Source organism: Gopherus evgoodei, chromosome 1, assembly GCF_007399415.2.
Source record: "Gopherus evgoodei ecotype Sinaloan lineage chromosome 1, rGopEvg1_v1.p, whole genome shotgun sequence".
Lineage (NCBI taxonomy): Eukaryota > Metazoa > Chordata > Testudines > Testudinidae > Gopherus > Gopherus evgoodei.
The window spans coordinates 303,714,859-303,735,145 of record NC_044322.1 but is presented as its reverse complement, the minus strand read 5'-3'; the positions used below and the strand labels follow the sequence as shown (position 1 = coordinate 303,735,145).

Sequence of the window (20,287 nt, the reverse complement as noted above, 5' to 3'; positions counted from 1 at the left end):
GTGCTAGTGCACCATTAGCCCAAAGTGAGTTCAGCTCAGTAACCTGTATTTAGATTCTTGAGGGAATAAAAAAATCAACTCTGACATTCCACAGTGGAGAGTATCAGAGGGGTAGCCGTGTTAGTCTGGATCTGTAAAAGCAGCAAAGAATCCTGTGGCACCTTATAGACTAACAGACGTTTTGGAGCATGAGCTTTCGTGGGTGAATACCCACTTCTTCAGATGCACAGGTGGTGCAGTGGAGAGAGGAGGGGGTGTAACTGGTGCTTCTGGCTCCACAAGGAGACTGCACCACCAGACACAGATACCTGTTCCTAGCCTCTCTCAATTCACTGGGTTTTGGAACCCATGTCCCTTGTCTAGCAAGTACCACTCAACTGAGGTTGAGTCATTTCTGTCACAAAGCAGTCCCACAGCTCGGCAGCATGGGATGGGCTAGGCGTGCCTATGCAAATACACTCTCTGAAATTCTTTCCACCAGATGTCAGGGTAGAGCTCATCCTGACTCTGCTTACACATAGAAAGGGAGCTGGGTCCTATAGGGGTGTCAGGCCAGAAAGGACCACTGGATCATCTGCTCTGACTTGCTGTACCCTAGGGAGCCACTCATCCAGTTTCATGCCACACAGTCTTTTTGGCTTGTTTGTCTGGTGGCCAGTACTGGGACAAAACTAGTAGGGCTGCCAACTTGCTGAGTGCAGAAAACCGAACATCCCTGCCCAGTGGCGTAGCCAGGTTCTAACAGCAGGGAGAGCAAGCAAATATAAAAAAGGCACACAACCCATTGGCTCCTCCTCTGGCTACGCCCCCTAGCTCCTCCAGCCATGCCATGCCCTCACCCCCTTGGCTGGCTCCTCTGGCCACACTGTGGCCATGCCACCCCCCCACCCATGGCTGTACAGGGAGGCTGGCAGAGGACGGAGGTACGAGGGGAGGTGAAGGGGAGGGAAAGGCAGAGGCACGGGGTACATGGGGTATGGAGTTTGGGGAGGGGTGGGAGTGGGCTGGGGTCCCCAGGGATCTCTGGGTTGAGAAAAGAATTAGATACATTCATGGAGGATAGGCACATCAATTGTTATTAGCTGAGATGGTCAGGGATATAACACCATTCTCTGGGTGTTCCTAAGCCTCTGACTGCCAGATGCTGGGACTGGATAACAGGGGAGAGTCACTTGATAATTGCTCCATTCTGTTCATTTCCTTTGAAGCACCTGGCATTTGCCACTGTAAGAAGACAGGATATTGGGCTAGATCAGAGGTTCTCAAACTGGGGGTTGGAATCCCTCAGGGGGTCATGAGGTTATTACACGGGGGGGTCACAAGCTGTTAGCCTTCACTCCAAACCCGCTTTGCCTCCAGCATTTATAATGGTGTTAAATATATAAAAAAGTGTTTTTAATTTATAAGGGGGGGCACACTCAGAAGCTTGCTATGTGAAAGGGGTCACCAGTACAAAAGTTTGAGAACCACTGGGCTAGATGGACCATTGGTCTGACCCAATATGGCCGTTCTTGTGTCCTTGTAACCTGGAGCCTTAAATGTTATGCTTTTGTGGCTCACAGTCCAGACACCAATAGCGAGCAGCCAAATATGCAATTCCCTGAGTGGCTGTGTGCTGTGCAGCCCTAGTTCAGGACTCTGACCCAAGCAGCCTGCCTACAATGCAACAGCCCCATCCTGGTCTCCTTCAGTCTTGTTTGCTACTTGCAGGGTGTCCCCAACAGACTCTCAGTCCCAAATTTCCCCCAAACCATCTGCCCTGAAGTGTCTAGCCCTCTCCTAGCACACTTGGAGAAATAATAAGGGTCAGTGCCCCTTTAAAGAGACAAAAGCACAGTTTCTTACTTTAACTGGAGTCGACAATAACTTCAATTCAAACATAGGGACTGGCTGGTTGAGATTATAAGTAAAACAAGTTTATTTAATCAAGAGATGGGTTTTAAGTAAATTCAAGTACAAAGGATAAAGACAAAATGGTTAGAAGCAAACAAAATTAAAAATACACGTTCTGATGGTTAAGATGTAATTTAACAAGCTATCGTCTTTATTCAGGGTAGGTTACTTACCAATCTTTCTGCTTTGCAACCACGGCTGACTTTCTCTCAGTCAGGATCTTCCATGGAAGTACAAGGGTCTGATTGCCCTTGTCTCCCTAAGTGAAAGATGCCAAAATGGCTCTTTTCCCCTTATATTTCTCAGAGTTCATTGACTCTGTTTCAAGAGGCAGGATGCTGTTCTTCCCTTCCTGTGGACTTTCCATCTCCCTACTAATTTGTATGTAAATTGGGCTTCCATTGTTTTGATTCCACAATATTACCTTCCCTCCTGTCTGGGAGAAAACCTGTTTCACCCTTTGTTTGGTCAAACTTTAAAGCATAATATCAGTAAGTATCCATAATTCCTTGTATAATGTTTTGATATATATCTCTCTATATAATTTCACAATGATATTGATCATGTAATATGTCACAAGCTTTCAAAAAAGATGCTGCTTCATACACTTTTATAATACAGCAAACTTATATACAATCAGTTGATTTGATTGCTTATTACAGGGGTCGGCAACCTTTCAGAAGTGCTGTGCCGAATTTTCATTTATTCACTCTGATTTAAGGTCTCGAGTGCCAGTAATACATTTTAACGTTTTTAGAAGGTCTCTTTCTATAAGTCTATAATATGTAACCAAACTATTGTTGTATGTAAAGTAAATAAGGTTTTAAAAATGTTTAAGAAGCTTCATTTAAAATTAAATTAAAATGCAGAGCTGCCCAGACTGGTGGCCAGGATCCAGGCAGTGTGAGTGCCACTGAAAATCAGCTCGCGTGCTGCCTTCGGCACCCGTGCCATAGGTTGCCTACCCCTGGCTTATTATTTGAGGTTCAGACCCCCTCCCTCACTCACTAGGTTGATGGTTTTGTTTACCTTTTATGTAAAGGTACCTTAATTGTCTCTGCCTGATGACCAGACAGAAAAATACACATTTCATTGTATATGGGGACTGAGCTTTAGCATTGCTTGCCAAACATGTTTTAAGGACAAAATTTTAGCACGTATCCATAACTTTTGGTGTACACACCACATATATACATTATGCAAGAATATTAATGATCAGTGAGTTATTAGTTTTCCAATTATATATTACATGCCATCTTTGGGGTATATATAACATCACAACAGAGTGTTAAGTGTAGTGAGTCTGTCAGTCCTGACAAGAGTTGCTGACACACAGTAATGAACCATCAATGTACCTCTATGTTACGGTCACCTCCTGGTGACCTGCCTTAAATCCAAGCCCTTAAAAGCATAATTTTCCATATAGATCAATAACTTCTTAATTATGATCTGTACATACATTTTGCAATGATTATAGTAATCAGTGGCTCTTGGCAGAGACCTGACATGCCATGCTTTGCTAAACTATTATGCAGATATCCAACCTAAGGGATACCTGTAAAATTCTACGGACCCTCTGTGCCTGCTGCCAGTTTGCACCAAGGGGTAGCTAGGTCACAATGGATACCTTTTATTCCTCAAAATTGTACTATGAAGAATAGCACCAACTGGAGCTTCTCTCATCCCAGATCTGGCACAGGACAATGGGTGACTGAAGGAGCACAGATGGGCAATGCAAATAGAATCAAGTAATATTTTACCATGTTCTTGACTTCTTGTTGTCTTTTCATCTTGAGGAACAATGGGATGAGATTGCTGTAGTGTTTGTGATACTAGCATGATTTGACTATAACAATACAGATTCAGTGTAATTTGTGGCACAAATGTCTGTTGGAATCATTACAATGCTTACGGGTAAGAAATTATGCATGGCATGAAATAAATGTTTCAGGTATTTAGTATTGAAATGGTCCTTCATCTATTGTTTTGACTATAATTAAATCAGCAGAATATGAATTCTCACTGGTAACTGCATTTTCCAGTCTCAAGTCATTTGTCACAAGTTACTGCATTGTGTAGTGACCCAGACCTACAACATTCTGCCAACTTATGTAAAGCAATTATAAAACTCTCTCCTAGCTGCTCCTTCTTCTTTATGTTGTGATTAAATGTGGTTCTTGTAGCTGTTCAGTTCCTTCTTATCACGATGTAATCTTGTAGCCTGTTTCTAGCTGAAAGTCTGCCCTGTGTTTCTGTGTATTCTAAAGTAGTGACAAAAAAATCTGCTTTTCCCACTTTATCGGAGGAATATTTTTAACTGGTTTTTTTTTTTGTTTTTTTTTTTTACTCTTAAGGTGAGGTTATTCTGAACCTTTCAAATCAGTAGTTCCATATGGATCATTTTTCTTGAGTAAAATGAAATTGTTCTAGAGAGGGAGTTCAAATAGTCACATTGCAATTTGCTCTCTGAAAAATCATATGTACCTGTGTATGTGAAGTGTGACAGTTTCAGTCTGTACTTAAATTATATTGATGTTTGTGTTTAGTTTGCTCCTGTTGCAAAGTATTTAGGCAGCTGGCAGTTCAGATACCACACACTATTATAGATTGCAAGAACCCCAAGAGCAGAACCACAAGCTCAAGTAACTTATATTACAGAACCTAGTTTTCAGAAGTGCTCGTCACTTGCAGCTCTGGAGAGCTTAGAAGCAGTTCTGAAAATCTGATCCCACAAACACAAGTAATTTTACACATGGAAATAGTCCCAATTAATTAATTGAGACTATTCAGACATGTAACATTACTTATATGCGTAAGTATTTACAGGATTGGGGCCTAAGTGTATAAACTGGATTTTTGTTATTCCCTTGCATCTCCTTGTGGTCATAGCTATTACTACACAAATCTCATACTATGGGAAGTAATAGAAAGAGGCTGCCACTAATGTAGCCTGTTCAGTGAGAGTTTTTTTATGTGAGGAGCTAATTTTTGTAAAAAGGCTTAGCTCTACAAGACTCTGCAAAGCTAATAATATAGTACTCTAACAATTATGTTTTCAAAGGTGCTGAATTCTACTCAATTACCACAGAAGCCAATATTCATAATAGGCATTCTATTGATTTACAAAGAAATACAATATTCATACTAATAGAGACTTGAGCATCTGAACTAGTAGCAACAGAGGGATATTCATACACGTAATTTACTTGAATCATCAGTGCTATCAGGTAATAGTAGTCTGACTATGGTAATGACTTTAAAATATATTAAAGTTTTAGCCCTGCGGCATAAGCAACCTAGATCTTCAGAGTATTTTAAAGAGCTTGAATGCATTAAGGCTGCATAGACTTCTGCATATAAATTTTATTGATGTTAATAAAATGCAGCCATAAATTCTTACCTATTCTGATGAGAATGTACTAATGCATTAACAGTAGAGTTTGGATATGCAGGAAAGATTTGCAAAGGTATAGATAGGAATTAAGGCCCAGGTCCTCAAAGGTATTTTGGCTCCTAATTTCCATTGAAATCAGTGGAAGTTAGGAGTTTAAATACCTTCAAGATCTGGATCTAGGTGCCCAAATTTCAAAGGGAGTTGTGTGCCTAATTTCTTTAGAAAATGCCCCCTTCATTTTTTTCTCACTATACCAAATAAGAATCTAAAAATATAATCGTGGCTTTCAAAAATCTTGTGGTCTAGACAGGAAATGTTTCAACAGCACTGTTCTTTACTAATGCCTCATTTACTGATGGAAATGTCAGATTACCCATCCATAAATCCGCTAACCTAATTGAGGCTAGCCAAAAAAACTAGTCAAGCAAATCAAATACACATTTTGTTCTAGTTAGACTAATACTGCTCAGCTCATGGCTCTTGAGCCAGATGCAGCCTTTCATAGCAAGAAAACAGCTGTAGTCTTGGACTTGAATAAAACATCACACCACAGCCTAGATCACTATAACAGGAAGTATACTAGAGAAAAAAATATTAAAATGTACATTACTAGAATAAAATCAAATGTTCTAAGTGCCACCTAATGATTTAAAATGCTGAAGGTGAACACATAAATCTGATAAACACATTTAATGTATCAATCTACAGTTCTCCACTTGAGGTAAAAATCACTGTGTCTTGATGGGTGCTTTCCTGTATCTTGGGTGACAAAAAAAGAAGTGTCCTTATTCTTTGCTCTGCTAAAGCAAACATGATAAGTAATGCATAATTTATATAAAAATTGTATTTGCATTCACTATCACATGAAGTTATTTTAATGGCTCATGTTTCTCAACATTCAATTGCATGAAGATCTTCTTATACTCTTGTTAATATGGACCAGATTCTGATCACCTTGCACACATGGAGTAGCATCTTACCCTACAAGTAGTCCCATTGCGCAACTTGTGCAATAATATGCTATTCAGCATGATCCAGGGGATCAGAATTTGACCATATATGAGTTTAAAAAATCAAGTTACATTAAATTGTCTGACAATCATGAAATAAATGGGACTTGTGTGTAAGCATGTTCAGTCCATTAAAGTATGGTGAAAACATACACCTCATTCCTTTCCTATTTTTGACAAAAGTACCCTATCAACCGATCTTTTAAAAATATTCCTCAGTGAAACAATGTATAGTGTGTTCCTGCTAAGAAAACAATTGCATACACTGCTGCACTTTTCCCTAAAGACTCATTCAGGGATTTGATCACATACATTGTAAATAGGGAGGCACTAAGTTCCACTACATCAGTAGTTCCTAACAATCAGTGAACTCCTTTCACTAGAATGTCGTCTCGCGAACCCCCTCCTAAAAATGAATATTTCCACAGATTTTCTCCTTTACCTGAGTATAAATTATAAAAGCAGTGATCTTGGAAATATAAAATTTGTTTTTATGACATGCTTATTACACGCTATTTATCATTACAGTATTTTTATTACCTTATGAAAATGGCAGCATCTTCCAAGATCTCACTTTTGTAGCTTGTATCACTTTGAATAAACCTGTTATGTGACAAGGCTCCTATATTTCATCAAGGAGCACCAGATGTGAAACAGCATGAAGGTATTTAAGAAGCCAACTCAAAAGAGTTCCTCCTACACAAGCTTTCAAGTCTTGAGCAGTCTAGGCAAACAACACGTTACAACAAAGCTTAAACTTGTTCTTCATAATTTTAAAAACTATTAGCTGCCTATTTAATTTTTAAAACAGCAAAAAATATCCACCTCCCTTTCCATTTTTTATAAGGAGTCTTAAAGTTTAAATCTCCTCAGTGTGATAGATTGCTTGCTTTGATCTGCTTCACTCTTGGAAGTCCAGGGGCTCCAGGCTGCTGGCCCTTTGTTGCCCAGGGTCCCTAGGGCCAGCTCTGTCTGCCATTAGGGAATTTCCCCCGAGAACTCCCTGTAACATTTCATGAACCCCCAGGAGTTCTCGAACCCATCTGGGAACAACTACACTACATCTGCAGCCGGTGAATACTTATTACGTACAATTGTTGCCAGTGTAATATAACTTGCTGCAGTGTTTGTTGATTTTTCAGACCCATACTAACATAACAGCAAGTCCCCTAGGACTTCATTATGATAAAGTAAATTGGGAGTAGATGTCCCAAATGTTCAGAGATGGGACAATTCAACTCTCTGTATGACTGATCAGTGTGGATCTGCAAGAATCATGTTTTAAAAGTTATTCAGTGCAGTCCAGGAACACTAGAAATATACCCATCCCTAGAGGAAGGGAAGAGAGGACACTGTGGTACTGAGCACCTGTCTACAGTTACAGCATTGAGGCTGCCCCACTGTAGCACTTAGTGAAGATGCTACCTATGCCAATGGGAGAGCTTCTCCCATTGGTATAGGTACTCCATCTCCTCAAGAGGCAGTAACTATGTTGGTAACAGAAGTCCTCCTGTCAACATAGCACTGTCTACACCAGGAGTTAGGTTAGTATAAATACATTACTCAGCGGTGTAGATTTTCCACATCCCATAGCAACATAGTTATACTGACATGTCTGTAGTGTCCAGGCCAGTGTAGCTCAATTAGGAGCTGTATTCAAGTCTTCTTTTTTGATATAGTGACTAATTCTAGCTGATGTGGTATAGTTTACTCGTAATAGGGCAGAATGACATACTGTTATTTTCAGTGAGTTGGTTTAATGTAGGATGTACACAATTTTCAAATTATTTTACATAGTTAAGACTTCCCAGTTTGAGCTTCTGCTTACTGTGAAAGGGGATTTGTACATAATGCAAAGTAGTTACCATGATCCAGGATGCTGCAGTAGCATATCCCATGTTGAGATTGAAGTTTATAAACAACTGTGACCCAATTGCTGATAACCCCAATTGGTCAATTACCAGGTTCCATTTTGTTTCAAAACAAACTTTCTATAAAGATAAGTTTTGTATCTTACACTTTAATCCTTAAATATTAGACCATATGTCCCAGCACAAATGAGATTGAGCACAGGTTTAATCCAGATAAAACTGGTTGTATGAGTATGCAGGGAAAGCACCCAGAACAAGTGAGTAGAAGTAAAACAGCATCAGTTGGAAGAAAGGCACTAATTGTAAATCAGACTAGTCACTGAGCATCTTTTTAAAGCCTGGGTTGCAAGAAGCAGCTTTTTTCCCTTTGTGCAGCATGACCTTTGTCAGGTATGCATTAGTTTACTGTGCTCTAGTCCAGAATTCAGCACCCTTAACATCAGTGCTGTCTCAGCTGCCTGGTGTTTTCTGGCTGACATTAAAAGTCCAAGCTTTTATCTTTAAAGGTCCAAGTAGTTTGGTCTAGATCGCGAGACCATCCCTTTCCTTTTGTACATGGAATCAATATGGGCACTAATGCTTTATTCATACAAGTTGTAAAGTGTTCTCTTTGAGGGACTCTCAACTCCTAATTCTTTCTTCCCCACTTGGTCCATATTTGTTGAAATTCCAGACATACTGGAAGACTTTTCTCCCCTCAGGAGACAGTTGAAGGAAGAGACAGAAGGAATGTAGGATTTCTTAACTAGAGTAGAATGGATTTATGGGGAGAGAATAATATTATATAAGTAGTGAGAAGCAAATGTGGGTGGCTGAGTTTAGTTGCTGATTATGTTTTAAATATTGAAAGTGTAGCTATATTTTAGAACAAATTAAATGGAACATTGAAAAAGTTCAATACGCAAGCAACCATCAGTAGGCAAGGCTGTTAGCTCCAGGGCTGAGGGTCTGTTGAAAATTATTATAAACTTTGACATTGTTTTCATTGATGTGCACAATAAATGTTGACACTAAGGGCACGTGTTCACTAGCAACGTGGCCATGTAGTCACAGCACCAGCAAGGAGCGCTCCCAGCACTGGTGCACTGTCTACACTGCCACTTTACAGGACTGAAACTTGTAGTGCTCGGGGGGGGGTGTTTTTTCACACCCCTGAGCAAGAAAGTGGCAGTGTATATAAAACCTAATAGTCATTAACCAAGTGCATAACAAAGCAGGGTTAAAATCCCTTAGACCGAAAAGCTTAAAGCAACCTTAACTATGAACTATACATGTCTCTATATTCACACTTATGCAGCTTTCACATTAAGAAAAATTAAGATGCAAGACTGTCATAGAACTACAGCAACAAGCCTCTCAGAGTTTAAATTTCTTCCCTCCCATGGCTGCCCATGCAGTAGTACGTGTTCTCAGCAGCATTTCCTTCAAAACTAGGTCTTGCAAATTAAAAAGTCAAAGAGCTTTCCAATAAGAATTTTATTTTAACAGAGCAAACAGAATGTTCTTGCATTTAGAAGAATGTATTTGGTCTCTTGGTGGTGAAACGTGGTTTGTGCTGACGACGCAGAACTCTGTGCGGCAGAGGGAACTTGATTTTTGAATCCTGTAAGGAAGAAAGTGATAGTTTTCATTTGTATCGATCTTGCAATAATCTCAAGTCACACACACACTATGGAAAATAAGTCACAAATAAGTGAATTAGAAAATTCAACCTCTGACCTTCATATCTAATCTGTATTAGAGATCAGAGCAACAAGCATTTCCATGAATCATGATTACTAGAAGCTAGAAACAACTGAAGGCTCCTGTTTCTATGCTCTTTGGGGAAGGGAATGTCTTCATTCTGTGCTTTTACAGCACCTTACACAATGAGGTCCTGGGTAATACAAATATAAACAACATAACTACTAACACCTTTATATACAGAGCTGTCTTTTCTGCAAGTTAAGATCAGCTTATTTCAATATAGTTGTTTCAGAGTAGCTGTAAGACTACATGTACTTTTTGTATTTAAGACAGCTCACTCAAAGCATGTGAGTACTGAAAGAAATCAGTAGTTTCACTCAACTAGTTCTAGCACTACAGGACCCATTCTTCCAAGTTACAACAACATACATGCAAGTTTGACTCAATACATCTATGCTATAGCAATGCAACACTACATTTTTATCAGCATAGTACATCCTGTAAACTTACTGCAAACTTCTAGGTAAGACAGATTGTCCCATCTTGTGTATTACAATGAGCACCACCAACCATTGCTTTACTTTGTTTCACTTACATGGAATTGCTTGACTGCAGGTCTACGGCACTTGCTAGCAGCAATCTCCTCAACCTTCATGATCTGAATAGAGTGAGCACGGGCACGATGGCGGGCACCCATATCACGGTCTGTAACATCAGGGTGATGATAACATTCTCATTTAGTTTAAACAACACAATTCACAATATTTTTATTTTTTCATCTCCCCTGCCCAGTTTGCAATTGCTTACATGAAACATGTTTTCTTAACCAGAGGTTACTATGAAATTCACTATTCTTGCATATTATATTTAACAGCTGACTTGCACAGTATAATTGAAACTGCAGCTTGGTAACACATTTTTTCCTATACTTTCTCCACAGTTATTCTAGTCAGGAGGATTATTAACAGAGGAGCAACAGTCTATATTGAAGCTTTTCATTTTAAGTCAGAGGTGCTGACACCTCCCTCATACACCAAAATTCTTCAAAAAAAAAAGTACAATTCTGCATGCGTAGTCCACATTTTTTGGGCAAGAAGTTAGTCAATCAGGAGCTATACTTAAAATTATGGAATACTGGAAGATGTAAGTTGGGTACAATAACGATTTCCATGCTTTCAAACGGCTGAGTTATTCTTTAAGTCTAATACTATGTTTCTATCTTTTTTTAAAAAGTCACCAACTTTAGCATTGTTTAAAGTACTCGACTAATGCAAGAAATATGCAAGGGACTGATAGACCTGAAGGGTCACATTTGAAACAGATTCTCAAAGAAATCCGAGGCCATCTTTATACCTCAAAGCAAGGGTTCCAAATTTTGGTTATCGTCATGTATGAACAACATACACAACATTAAGTACAGTTTATCTTTTTTGTTCAGTAATTCTGTGGCTATCAGGATCTCAAGTGTTAATTATCAGTTTCAAAAGACATTGCTATCTCACAGTATTATTGTGCCTACTGCAATGCCCTCAAAGACAAAACACACATTTCCATATAAATCCTCAGCTTTCAGAAGTTCACAACTCAGATGTAAGATGTACATTCAAGGAATTCTGAACAAGCTCTCAACTATATTTCTTGAACCAGATTAGGTATCAAAAATACACATAGAATAGTAAACTGCTGCTATGTTTAAAACTTAATTTTATATAATGAGTTAATTTAACAGAGAATATGCAGAACGTTTTATGTTGGACCTTCAGTTTCACTTTCAAAAGCATGTCAGCTCTTGAAAGGCGACAAGGTACATATGATATTTGCACACATGACAAGAATACTATTACTAAAAATAATATTCTTTGGGTTTTTGTGTGCAAAGTGTTTTAAACACAAATTAAAATGCACTAGTATTGTTATATTTAGGATGAAAAAAATATCACCCATTATAGTAACTGCACATGGAATCTGAGTTAAACGGTAGCCCCAGATCTCAACACAATAGTCTATCAGATATTAAGGTCTACTTGTGACCCTTTGTAAACAGAGGCTATGAGGTGTTTTTGGCCAACACACCAATTATCTTCTATACAAAAGATTTCAGGCAATTCCGTTCCCACAAAAATTCTCTGTTAAAAAGCACAAAGGTATCTTCCACATGGCATGGATGATAAAGTCTTAATATGCTCCATGTGGCCAAATGAAATATGTCTGAATTTCCTCACTTTGGTGCTTGTAAGATTTCAACAAGAACATTAAAAAAGTAATCAAGTCCAAAATAATATTAAGTGTTGTGCAGAAAAGGGTGAGCCTTAGTGATTCTTCCAAAAGTATCATTTTCTGAGGGGAACCCAAAATTTTTTTTTAAAAAACTGAGCACTCAAGTATGATGCAAGAAATAACTTGAACTGGAAGAGCACCAAACTAGAATTTTACACAACTGTCTAACCAAAACAGCACCTTTAATTTTAGTAAAATTAAACAAAAAAATTTGCAGAAACTAAGCATAAACAGTTTCAGAGGGGTATGTTCAAAAGATCTTGAAGGGAATAAGAAATACTGGTTAGGAAGAAATTCTCCAGCAATCACTGCTAATCGATTGTTTAAACAGCTTCAAACATTTTAATTTGCTTTTCAAAGCATCTAGTTGTACTGTTATTTGAATGCAGTCACCACCTTCACCAAGGTTTTCCTATATCACTCTATTTCAATTTCTCAAATGCTGCATGAGGTCTTACACATACCACTGCTAAAAGATTATTCTCTGTTCCAACAAATATTTACTTACAGCACTGTGTAACAGCACCAGCAGTTGTCAAGTCCCTGTATTCCCTGTACATGTTGTGGGTTCCACTACGAGAATCATAGCGTAGCCAGATACCAAAGTTTTTCACCCGCAAAGGGGACTTTTCAAATACCTGAGGTTATAAAAAAGTGAAGAAAGTGTCTTTATCTCTGGTTCTATCTCACTGATGCACTGTGTTTTGAATACTAACACAGTTTGGGAGAACACCACATTAAACTTCTAGTTGAAGCATATTGCAGAATTCTATTGTCTTGGGCATTTTTGTACACACACTCCCCCTTTTTTTTTTGTCATCAATCACGGTAAAGGGTAGGTGAGTAGATTTTTCTACCCAGGTAAGCCTCTTTCCAAAGGGATAAGGACAGATTTTTCAGAAACACAGAGTGATTTAGGAGTACAAGTCCCTGTTACTTTCAGCAGGACTTGTGCTCCCTAGTCGCTTTTGAAAACTATGCCTCAATTATCAGGTGAGCCCCAAAACTTAGATTTTATTTAAAAAAACCTCAGGTTAAATCTAATTGTTTCAGTTACTTTTTAAAATTCCAATTGAGGGAATAGGAGTGAGAGTTGAGTGTGCCAATGGCAAAAATATGTTTTACAAAAGGAAAATGTCACTTGAATATCATGGACTTTGCAACAGGGATGATATAGAATTATAAAACAGATCAGAATTAGAAGGTTTAGATGAATCTCAAGTGACATATACCAAAGTAAACTAGGGAACTGTTTTAAAATTATGATGCTGACTACTTAAAAATTAAACCAGTTTTGAAAACAGAACTTAGAGCAAGTATTTTCTAAATAGGAAATAAAATATTAGTTCTATTATTGTATTTTTTGGAGGTGGGGTAGGGACCAGCAGTTGAGCAGTAGCCTAAATTATGTCTAAGGATTATCTGTCATGATTTTGCAAGGCTGGTCTAATGCATTTACTTTTAAATTATTCATGGTTCCTAATCATTGTGGAAAGTAGAAGTTTGATTTTCAGGTACACAAAATGTGACAAGTGAAAAGTTTAGTTTCACTGTCAGTGACATGATGAGGTCTTTTATAAATAATTCCATTCCAATATATAAAAACCATCTAAAAATCCCAGAAATTTCCAAGACTACGTGCTTTTTTTTCTTTTTAAGACCATACCTGTCCACAGTACACAATTTCTCCAGAAGACTTCTTCATCTTCTTCAGCTGAGACACAAAGTACCAGAAACGGGACTTGGCAACAACATGATTAGGAGCAAAGATACGCATCCGATAGAGGGGTGGTGTTGGACATTTAGGAGTAGGAAGGCATCGCCCAACAACTTTGTACTCCCTCAGCTATAAACGAGAGAGAAAAAAAATGAAAAAACCTACAATGTTCAGAGGCGAAAGCAAGACAGTGTTAGCTGTACAGCAAGGCACGAGATCGCATGAGCAGTGATGTAGGAAGCCCACAGCTACTGCAGGCAGCAATGTTGAGGCAAGCAGCCTACAGCTGAGAGTCCCACGGATAACACACACTACCGCCGAGTCCGGCTCTCCTACAGGATCTCGGCAGGCCCTTCGCTTCCGCGAACGCTTGGGCTCCTGAAAGGCGACAAGGCTCCTCTTATTCCCCACGGAGAGCATCACTCAGGAATACAGGGCCGTCCTTAGGCATACGCAGGTGAGTGCGGGGAGGCTGGGGAAAAGGATCGGCCCCCGCACTCACCGGCGGCGGGAAGCGGAGCGGGCTGGCGCCGCGTTGCTCCGCTTCCCTTGCCCCGGCCGCGTCGCGGGGGACAGTTGGATAAAGGTGCCCCCACCCCACACACAACCACTCACCGGCGGCAGGAAGCGGAGCGCCGCGGCTGGGAGCTGGCGGAGTGGAGGGGGCTGCTCCGCTTCCTGCCGGTGAGTGCGTGGGGGAGTCCCCTCCCGCGAGCGACGCGGCTGGGGCCGGGGAGCAGGCTGCTCTCGGCCCCCCAGCTAATCCCCTGGGACACTCTGGGCCTGTGGAGCCCCAAAAGTACCCCCCACATACACACACACTCGCGGCTCCTGCCTCCCAGACCCTGAGGGCGGGGGGCCCCGGGGGCTGCGTAGGGCACCCGAAGAGCTTGGGGCGGCCCTGCAAGAAGAGCAGCGGCCTTCGGGCTTTGCGCCCTGTACAACGGGGTCAGAGCCTCTAGTGAGACTTGTCCAGACCACAAAACCGCGGTTACGGGGCCTCGAGACCCGGCTCCCTAGGTCCTGGCCCGGCCAGGCCGTGCGCTCCCACCATGCCTCAGAGCAAGGCCGCCTCTGTGATACCTGAAGGGGGAGCGTTGGAGGCTCCCGCGGCCTGCGCAGAGAGGAAACCAGCCCCGCTCTCCTACCCCCGCGCCTGAGGCCGGCCCCAGCGAAGGGGGCTCCCCAGCCTCACGCTCTTGGCGGCCGCCATGTTGGCCGCTCGCTCCCGAGGACAAGATGGGGCGAACCAGACGGGCAGGACCCGCCAGAACGGCCCGAGTACCAGTTATCAGCCCTCTCCACCCGCAGAACGGGCCGAGGCCGCCCAGCCGCAACCCGCTAGGCCCAGAGCGCCAGAGCTTACAGTGCCCGACGCCTTCATAGTGCTGCCTCGCTCGCTGCCGCCCAGAAAAGGAAGAGAGGCTTGTGCTCCAGTGTCACGTCACCCGCCCCCGCAGCAAGTAACGCCCTCGTAATCATGCTAAACGCCTATTGGTTACAAGAAAGACTCCTACTGGATGTAGGAGTCAGTCAATCAAAGCTCAGACAAGCTTCTATTGGCCTCTTTAGCGACCGCCATTGCCATACGTAATACTCCGGCGGCGCGTGGCGGCCAACTAGACTACGGGCCCCGTGTGTGGTCCCTACGGTAATGGCATGTCCTCCCACGTATTAAGCTATGGCCCTGGTAATGAACAGCAGTGAATTCAACGCCCATACCTAGTCCCATTCCGCAACACTGCTATCGTAGGGAGCTGGCTTCCCAGCAAGCACTGCAGCGAGCACATCGCCCGCGGCCGGCCCACCTCGACCAGGCTAGCGCACTGCATGCTGGTCCTTGTAGTTTCAATGGTCTCGCCATAGACATTAGGAGTAGCTGGGTGGGCGGGTCTGTTGCTGGCTGCGTTTCCTCTATGTCTGCAGGCGGGTGAGCGCTCCCCTGTTCGGGGTGGAGCGTCTTTCATTCCCATGTGCTGAGCGGGGTTGGATTTGCTGTCGCTCTTCCTCAGCACCAGCTTTGCTTTGGTGATGATGCCTCGCATAGGCTCAAGCTCCCCAGCCGCCTGGACCGACTTGAACTCTGGATTTTAGTTTTGTGAATCTTGTGCACAAGGAGGAAATTGGTAACAAAATTGGATTTCACAAACTCGGCGCCTATATTTTCAGGGTAAAGGTGCCCTAGGCACCAATGGTTCTACTTCTGTGCGTGGTGCTGCTGTCTCTTTGTACCTATTGGGTTCCTGGGAACTGGGCGAGCGGAAGGCTGCCCAACGCTAAAAGATCCCCACCACACAACCTAAGGGGAGGACCTCAGAACACAACTGATTTCGGGGGACAACTAATAAAAGAACAGGGACAGGAGTGTGAAAGTTACTGGTGGCCCCCCCCTTTACAGCTTACAAGCAGCCAGTAGGGGGAAGCAGAAGCCTCACAGAGACAGTACCCTGAACGTTTGAACTATCTTTTCTGCTTCTGCCTTAAAGCAGAGAAAACTTGCTTCAAACCAGCTTTGTCCTAACCAGATAACAGAACTATGGTGTTTGACACCTATCAATCAAGTGTTAACAAGCAAGGGTCTTTGTCTAAAAGTGTATAAAGGCTTGTGAAATTTGTATGGAGTAGAGGCTCTCCTTTCTTCTGCAGAATAAAGCATTTTTCCTTATCCCTATCAGGCTGTTATTGGCCCTCAGCTGGGCAGACCCAACATTTCGGTAACAGTTTCTGGTGACCCAGATGGGACTTTCCTAGTTTGGACATCGAACTCCGGACGGCTGCGGCAAACTAGGAGCGGCACCTAGTGTTTAGCCCCTCTTCCTCACTTCACCATGGCCCCTGAGGTTCGTGCTCTGATAAGGTGAGCCCTAATAGGATAAGGAAACGCTATCTGGTTCTGGTTCGCTATCTGGTTCTGTTCTGTTTAATTAACCGGTTACTGTTTTTCTGCTCTGTTCATTTGGGCGTTAGGTGTGTGGGCGGAACTGAGCCTCTCATTCGTAATTCCTCGGGGTGGAAGCCATAGTGTGCGATGAAGCCCTGAGGTTGAACTGAGATCCTTCTGTCCCGTCCCCTGTAGCGGTCACTGTAATAGAGGTAGGAAATTCTGGATTAGACCATAATTCCCTCTGCTCTCTGTGTAATTCTCTGTTTGAGTGTCAGAAGACAGATGGATGGGTCTCTGGGTAAACCCTCTAAAGATAGCCCTTTGGATTATATGTTAAGTAAATGGCCCCTGCCCGGTATTCAAAAAGGGATGTCAAGGAAGCTTTTCTCTGAACCCTCTCCAATTTACCAACATCCTTCTTGAATTTTGGGCACTAGACCTGGACACAGCAATGGCTGCAGCAGTGCTAAATACAGAGGTAAAATAACCTCTGTACTCCTACTTGAGATTTGCTTGTTTATGCATCAAGAATGACATTAGTATGTTTAGCTACAACATTTGCACTAGGAGCTCGTGCTTAGCTGATTATCCATTACTCCCAAATCTTTTTCAGTCACTGCTTCCCAGGATAGACTCACCTGTAAATATGGCCTACATTTTTGGTTCCTAGATGTATACATTTAGTTGTATTAACACACACGTTGTTTGCTTGTACCCAGCTTACCAAGTGATCCAGATCACCCTATATCAGTAACCTGTACTCTTCATAATTAAACACTCATCCTATTTTTGTGTCATCTGCAAACTTTACCTGTGATGATTTATGTTTTCTTCCATTCACTGATAAAAATGTTAACTAGCTTAGGGCCAAAAACTGGTCCCTGTGGGACCCCACTAGAAACACACCCATTTAATAATGATTCCCTCTTTACAATAATATTTTGCAACCTATTGGACAGTTAATAATCCAAATCAAACACTTTCCAGAAGTCTTAAGTATATTACATCAACTCTCTTACTTTTATCAAACAAATTTGTACTCAGAAAAAAATTAGTTTGACAGGATCTATGTTCCATAAACCCATATTGATTGGCATTAATTACATTATCCTCCTTTAATTCTTTATGAATTGACTCCTGTATCAGCTGCTCCATTATTTTACCCAGGATTCATCTCAGACTGACAGGCCTATAACTAATCCCATTTACCTTTTTTCAATATTAGCACAACATTAGCTTTCTTCCTGTCTTCTGGAACTTCCCCAGTGTTCCAGGACTTATTGAAAATCAACATTAATGGTGCAGTGAGCTCCTCAGAAACTCTTTTAAAACTCTGGAATTAAAATTATCCAGACCTGCTGATTTTAAAATGCCTAACTTTAATAGGTGCTGTTAAACATCTTTCCAACACAATAGTAGGGTGGAAAGAGTCGTCTCAAATATATCTGTTTTTTCCCAAATACAGAACAGAAATATTGATTGAACACTTCTGCCTCTTCTGCATTATTTAATTCTATGATTTCCCTCTAATAATGGTCTAGGGAGAATGATTCTGTAGTCCTGTGGTTAGGGCTCCCACCTAGGAGATAGGAGTCCCAAGGTCCACATCCCCTTATCCAATCATTCTTTCATTATCCACAGGGGAACAACTTCAAAAGGAGAGACAGAGGTCCTAATATCAAACTATCAAACTCAGTGGTTAGTGTACTCTCCTGACAAATAGGCAACCCCCTGTTCAAATTCTTCCTTGCCCTCTGGTAGAGAGTGGGTGGCTTCAATCTGGGTCTCCCACATCCTAGGTGAGTGCTATAACCACTGGACTAAAAGTTATAAAGTGGGTGATGGCGCCACCTCCTCCATTGACTGTTTTATGTGGAGTGAAGCAGGTGCCTAACTCATTTTTGCAAGAAACACCTAAGCTGCCTGACTTCAGAAGAGAGGTTTGCATTTGGGGATGATCACTTAGCTCTGGTCTACACTATGAGTTTAAGCTGAATTTAGCAGTGTTTGATCGATTTAACCCTGCACCCATCCACATGATGAAGCCATTTAGGTCATCTTAAAGGACTCTTAAAATCGATTTTTGTACTCCTTCTCGGTGAGGGGATTAGTGCTAAAATCAACATCGATGGGTCAAATTTGGGGTAGTGTGGATGCAATTGTACGGTATTGGCCTTTGGGAACTATCCCAGAGTGCTCCATTGTGACCGCTCTGGACAGCACTTTCAACTCAGATGCACTACTCAGGTACACAGGAAAAGCCCCGGGAGCTTTTGAATTTCATTTCCTGTTTGGCCAGCGTGATGAGCTCATCAGCGCAGGTGACCACGCAATCCCAGAATCGCAAAAGAGATCCAGCATGGACTGAATGGGAGGAACTGGATCTGATCGCTGTTTGGGGAGATGAATCCATGCTATCAGAACTCCGTTCCAAAAGACATAATGCCAATATATATGCCAAAATCTCTAAGAGCAAATGCGAGGTGTTTAAAATGCTCACAACTGCACCGGTGATCTGAGCGGACTCCTGCTTGCAGTGCTATGGTGTGTGTGTGGGCAATCCAGGAAAAAGGGCGAGAAATGATTCTCTGCTTTCACGGAGGGAGGGAGGAAGGGGTCCATGCAAAACCACCTGCAGCTACCTTGCCCATTATGTCAATTTTTTTTAATTAATAAAGAAAGAATGCATGGTTACAAAACAATAGTTACTTTGTTTTGAAGGGGGAAGGGTGGTTGGTTTTCAGGGAATTAAAATCAACAAAGGGGGCAGGTTTGTATCAAGGAGAAACACACACAACTGTCACTCCATAGTCTGGCCGGTCATTAAACTGGTTTTCAAAGTCTCTTTGGTGCGCAGTGTGCCTTGCTGTGCTCTTCTAATCTGTGTCTGGCTGCTCGAAGTCGGACACCAGGTGATTTGCCTCAACCTTTCATCCCACCATAAATCTCTCCCCCTTACTCTCACAGATATTATGTAGCACACAGAAAGCAGCAATAACAACGAGAATGTTGGTTGTGCTGAGGTCTGACCAACAGCACCAGCGAGCTTTTAAACGTCCAAAGGCACATTCTACCACCATTCTGCACTTGCTCAACCTGTAGTTGATCTGCTCCTTACTACTGTCCAGGCTTCATGAGCCATTGGGAGCAAGGGGTAGGCACGACCACACAGTGCTGCCGGCTGGAAGAGCATCCTGAGGCAGAAGCCTCCAGCTCACATGATATTCCAGGCAGGGCTGAATCTCAGTGAGATGAAACTTAAAGAAGAGAATGACCTGGAGTCACTCCCATTCGGTGCTCTAAGAGGAGGATGGCCATGTCTGTCCAGGCACCCCTGATCGACCTCACTGAGGTCTGCCAGGAGCACACAGGAGACATACGGTGAACGTGAGCTGAGCTGAGCGGGCTCCCGCTTGCAGTGCTATGGTATCTGCGCTGTTAACCCAGGAAAAAAGCTGCAAAACAATTGTCTGCTGTTGCTTTCACGGAGGGAGGGGCGACTGACGATATGTACCCAAAACCACCTGCGACAATGTTTTTACCCCATCAGGCATT

The 20,287-nt window shown here is 42.1% G+C and overlaps 1 protein-coding gene, 1 long non-coding RNA gene and 1 other non-coding gene across 3 annotated transcripts; 1 reads left to right on the top strand and 2 right to left on the bottom strand.

The window, feature by feature from the left end:
* Positions 1-9,626: 9,626 nt before the first annotated feature.
* On the bottom strand, positions 9,627-15,300 carry RPL18A (ribosomal protein L18a). The gene is made up of 5 exons (XM_030548846.1): positions 15,215-15,300; positions 13,798-13,977; positions 12,640-12,769; positions 10,450-10,559; positions 9,627-9,771 (listed from the first exon to the last, which is right to left on the bottom strand). The coding sequence occupies exons 1-5, from the start codon at positions 15,230-15,232 to the stop codon at positions 9,679-9,681; spliced, it is 531 nt and encodes a 176-aa protein (XP_030404706.1). The 5' UTR covers positions 15,233-15,300; the 3' UTR covers positions 9,627-9,678.
* LOC115644613 lies at positions 11,601-11,732 on the bottom strand. The gene has a single exon (XR_003998549.1). It is a non-coding gene; the product is annotated as a small nucleolar RNA SNORA68 (small nucleolar RNA).
* A 396-nt stretch (positions 15,301-15,696) lies between the features above and the next one.
* On the top strand, positions 15,697-19,516 carry LOC115644468. The gene is made up of 4 exons (XR_003998499.1): positions 15,697-15,974; positions 16,524-16,705; positions 17,346-17,372; positions 18,374-19,516. It is a non-coding gene; the product is annotated as an uncharacterized LOC115644468 (long non-coding RNA).
* Positions 19,517-20,287: the final 771 nt, after the last annotated feature.

What these genes read in the sequence shown, in the direction of transcription:
- RPL18A (XM_030548846.1), bottom strand. An exon ending in AAATTGTGTACTGTGGACAG is followed by an intron (nt 12,770 to 13,797) that starts GTATGGTCTTAA and finishes TTATAACCTCAG; the next exon opens with GTATTTGAAAAGTCCCCTTT. An exon ending in TGGTGCTGTTACACAGTGCT is followed by an intron (nt 10,560 to 12,639) that starts GTAAGTAAATAT and finishes CTGATGTTACAG; the next exon opens with ACCGTGATATGGGTGCCCGC.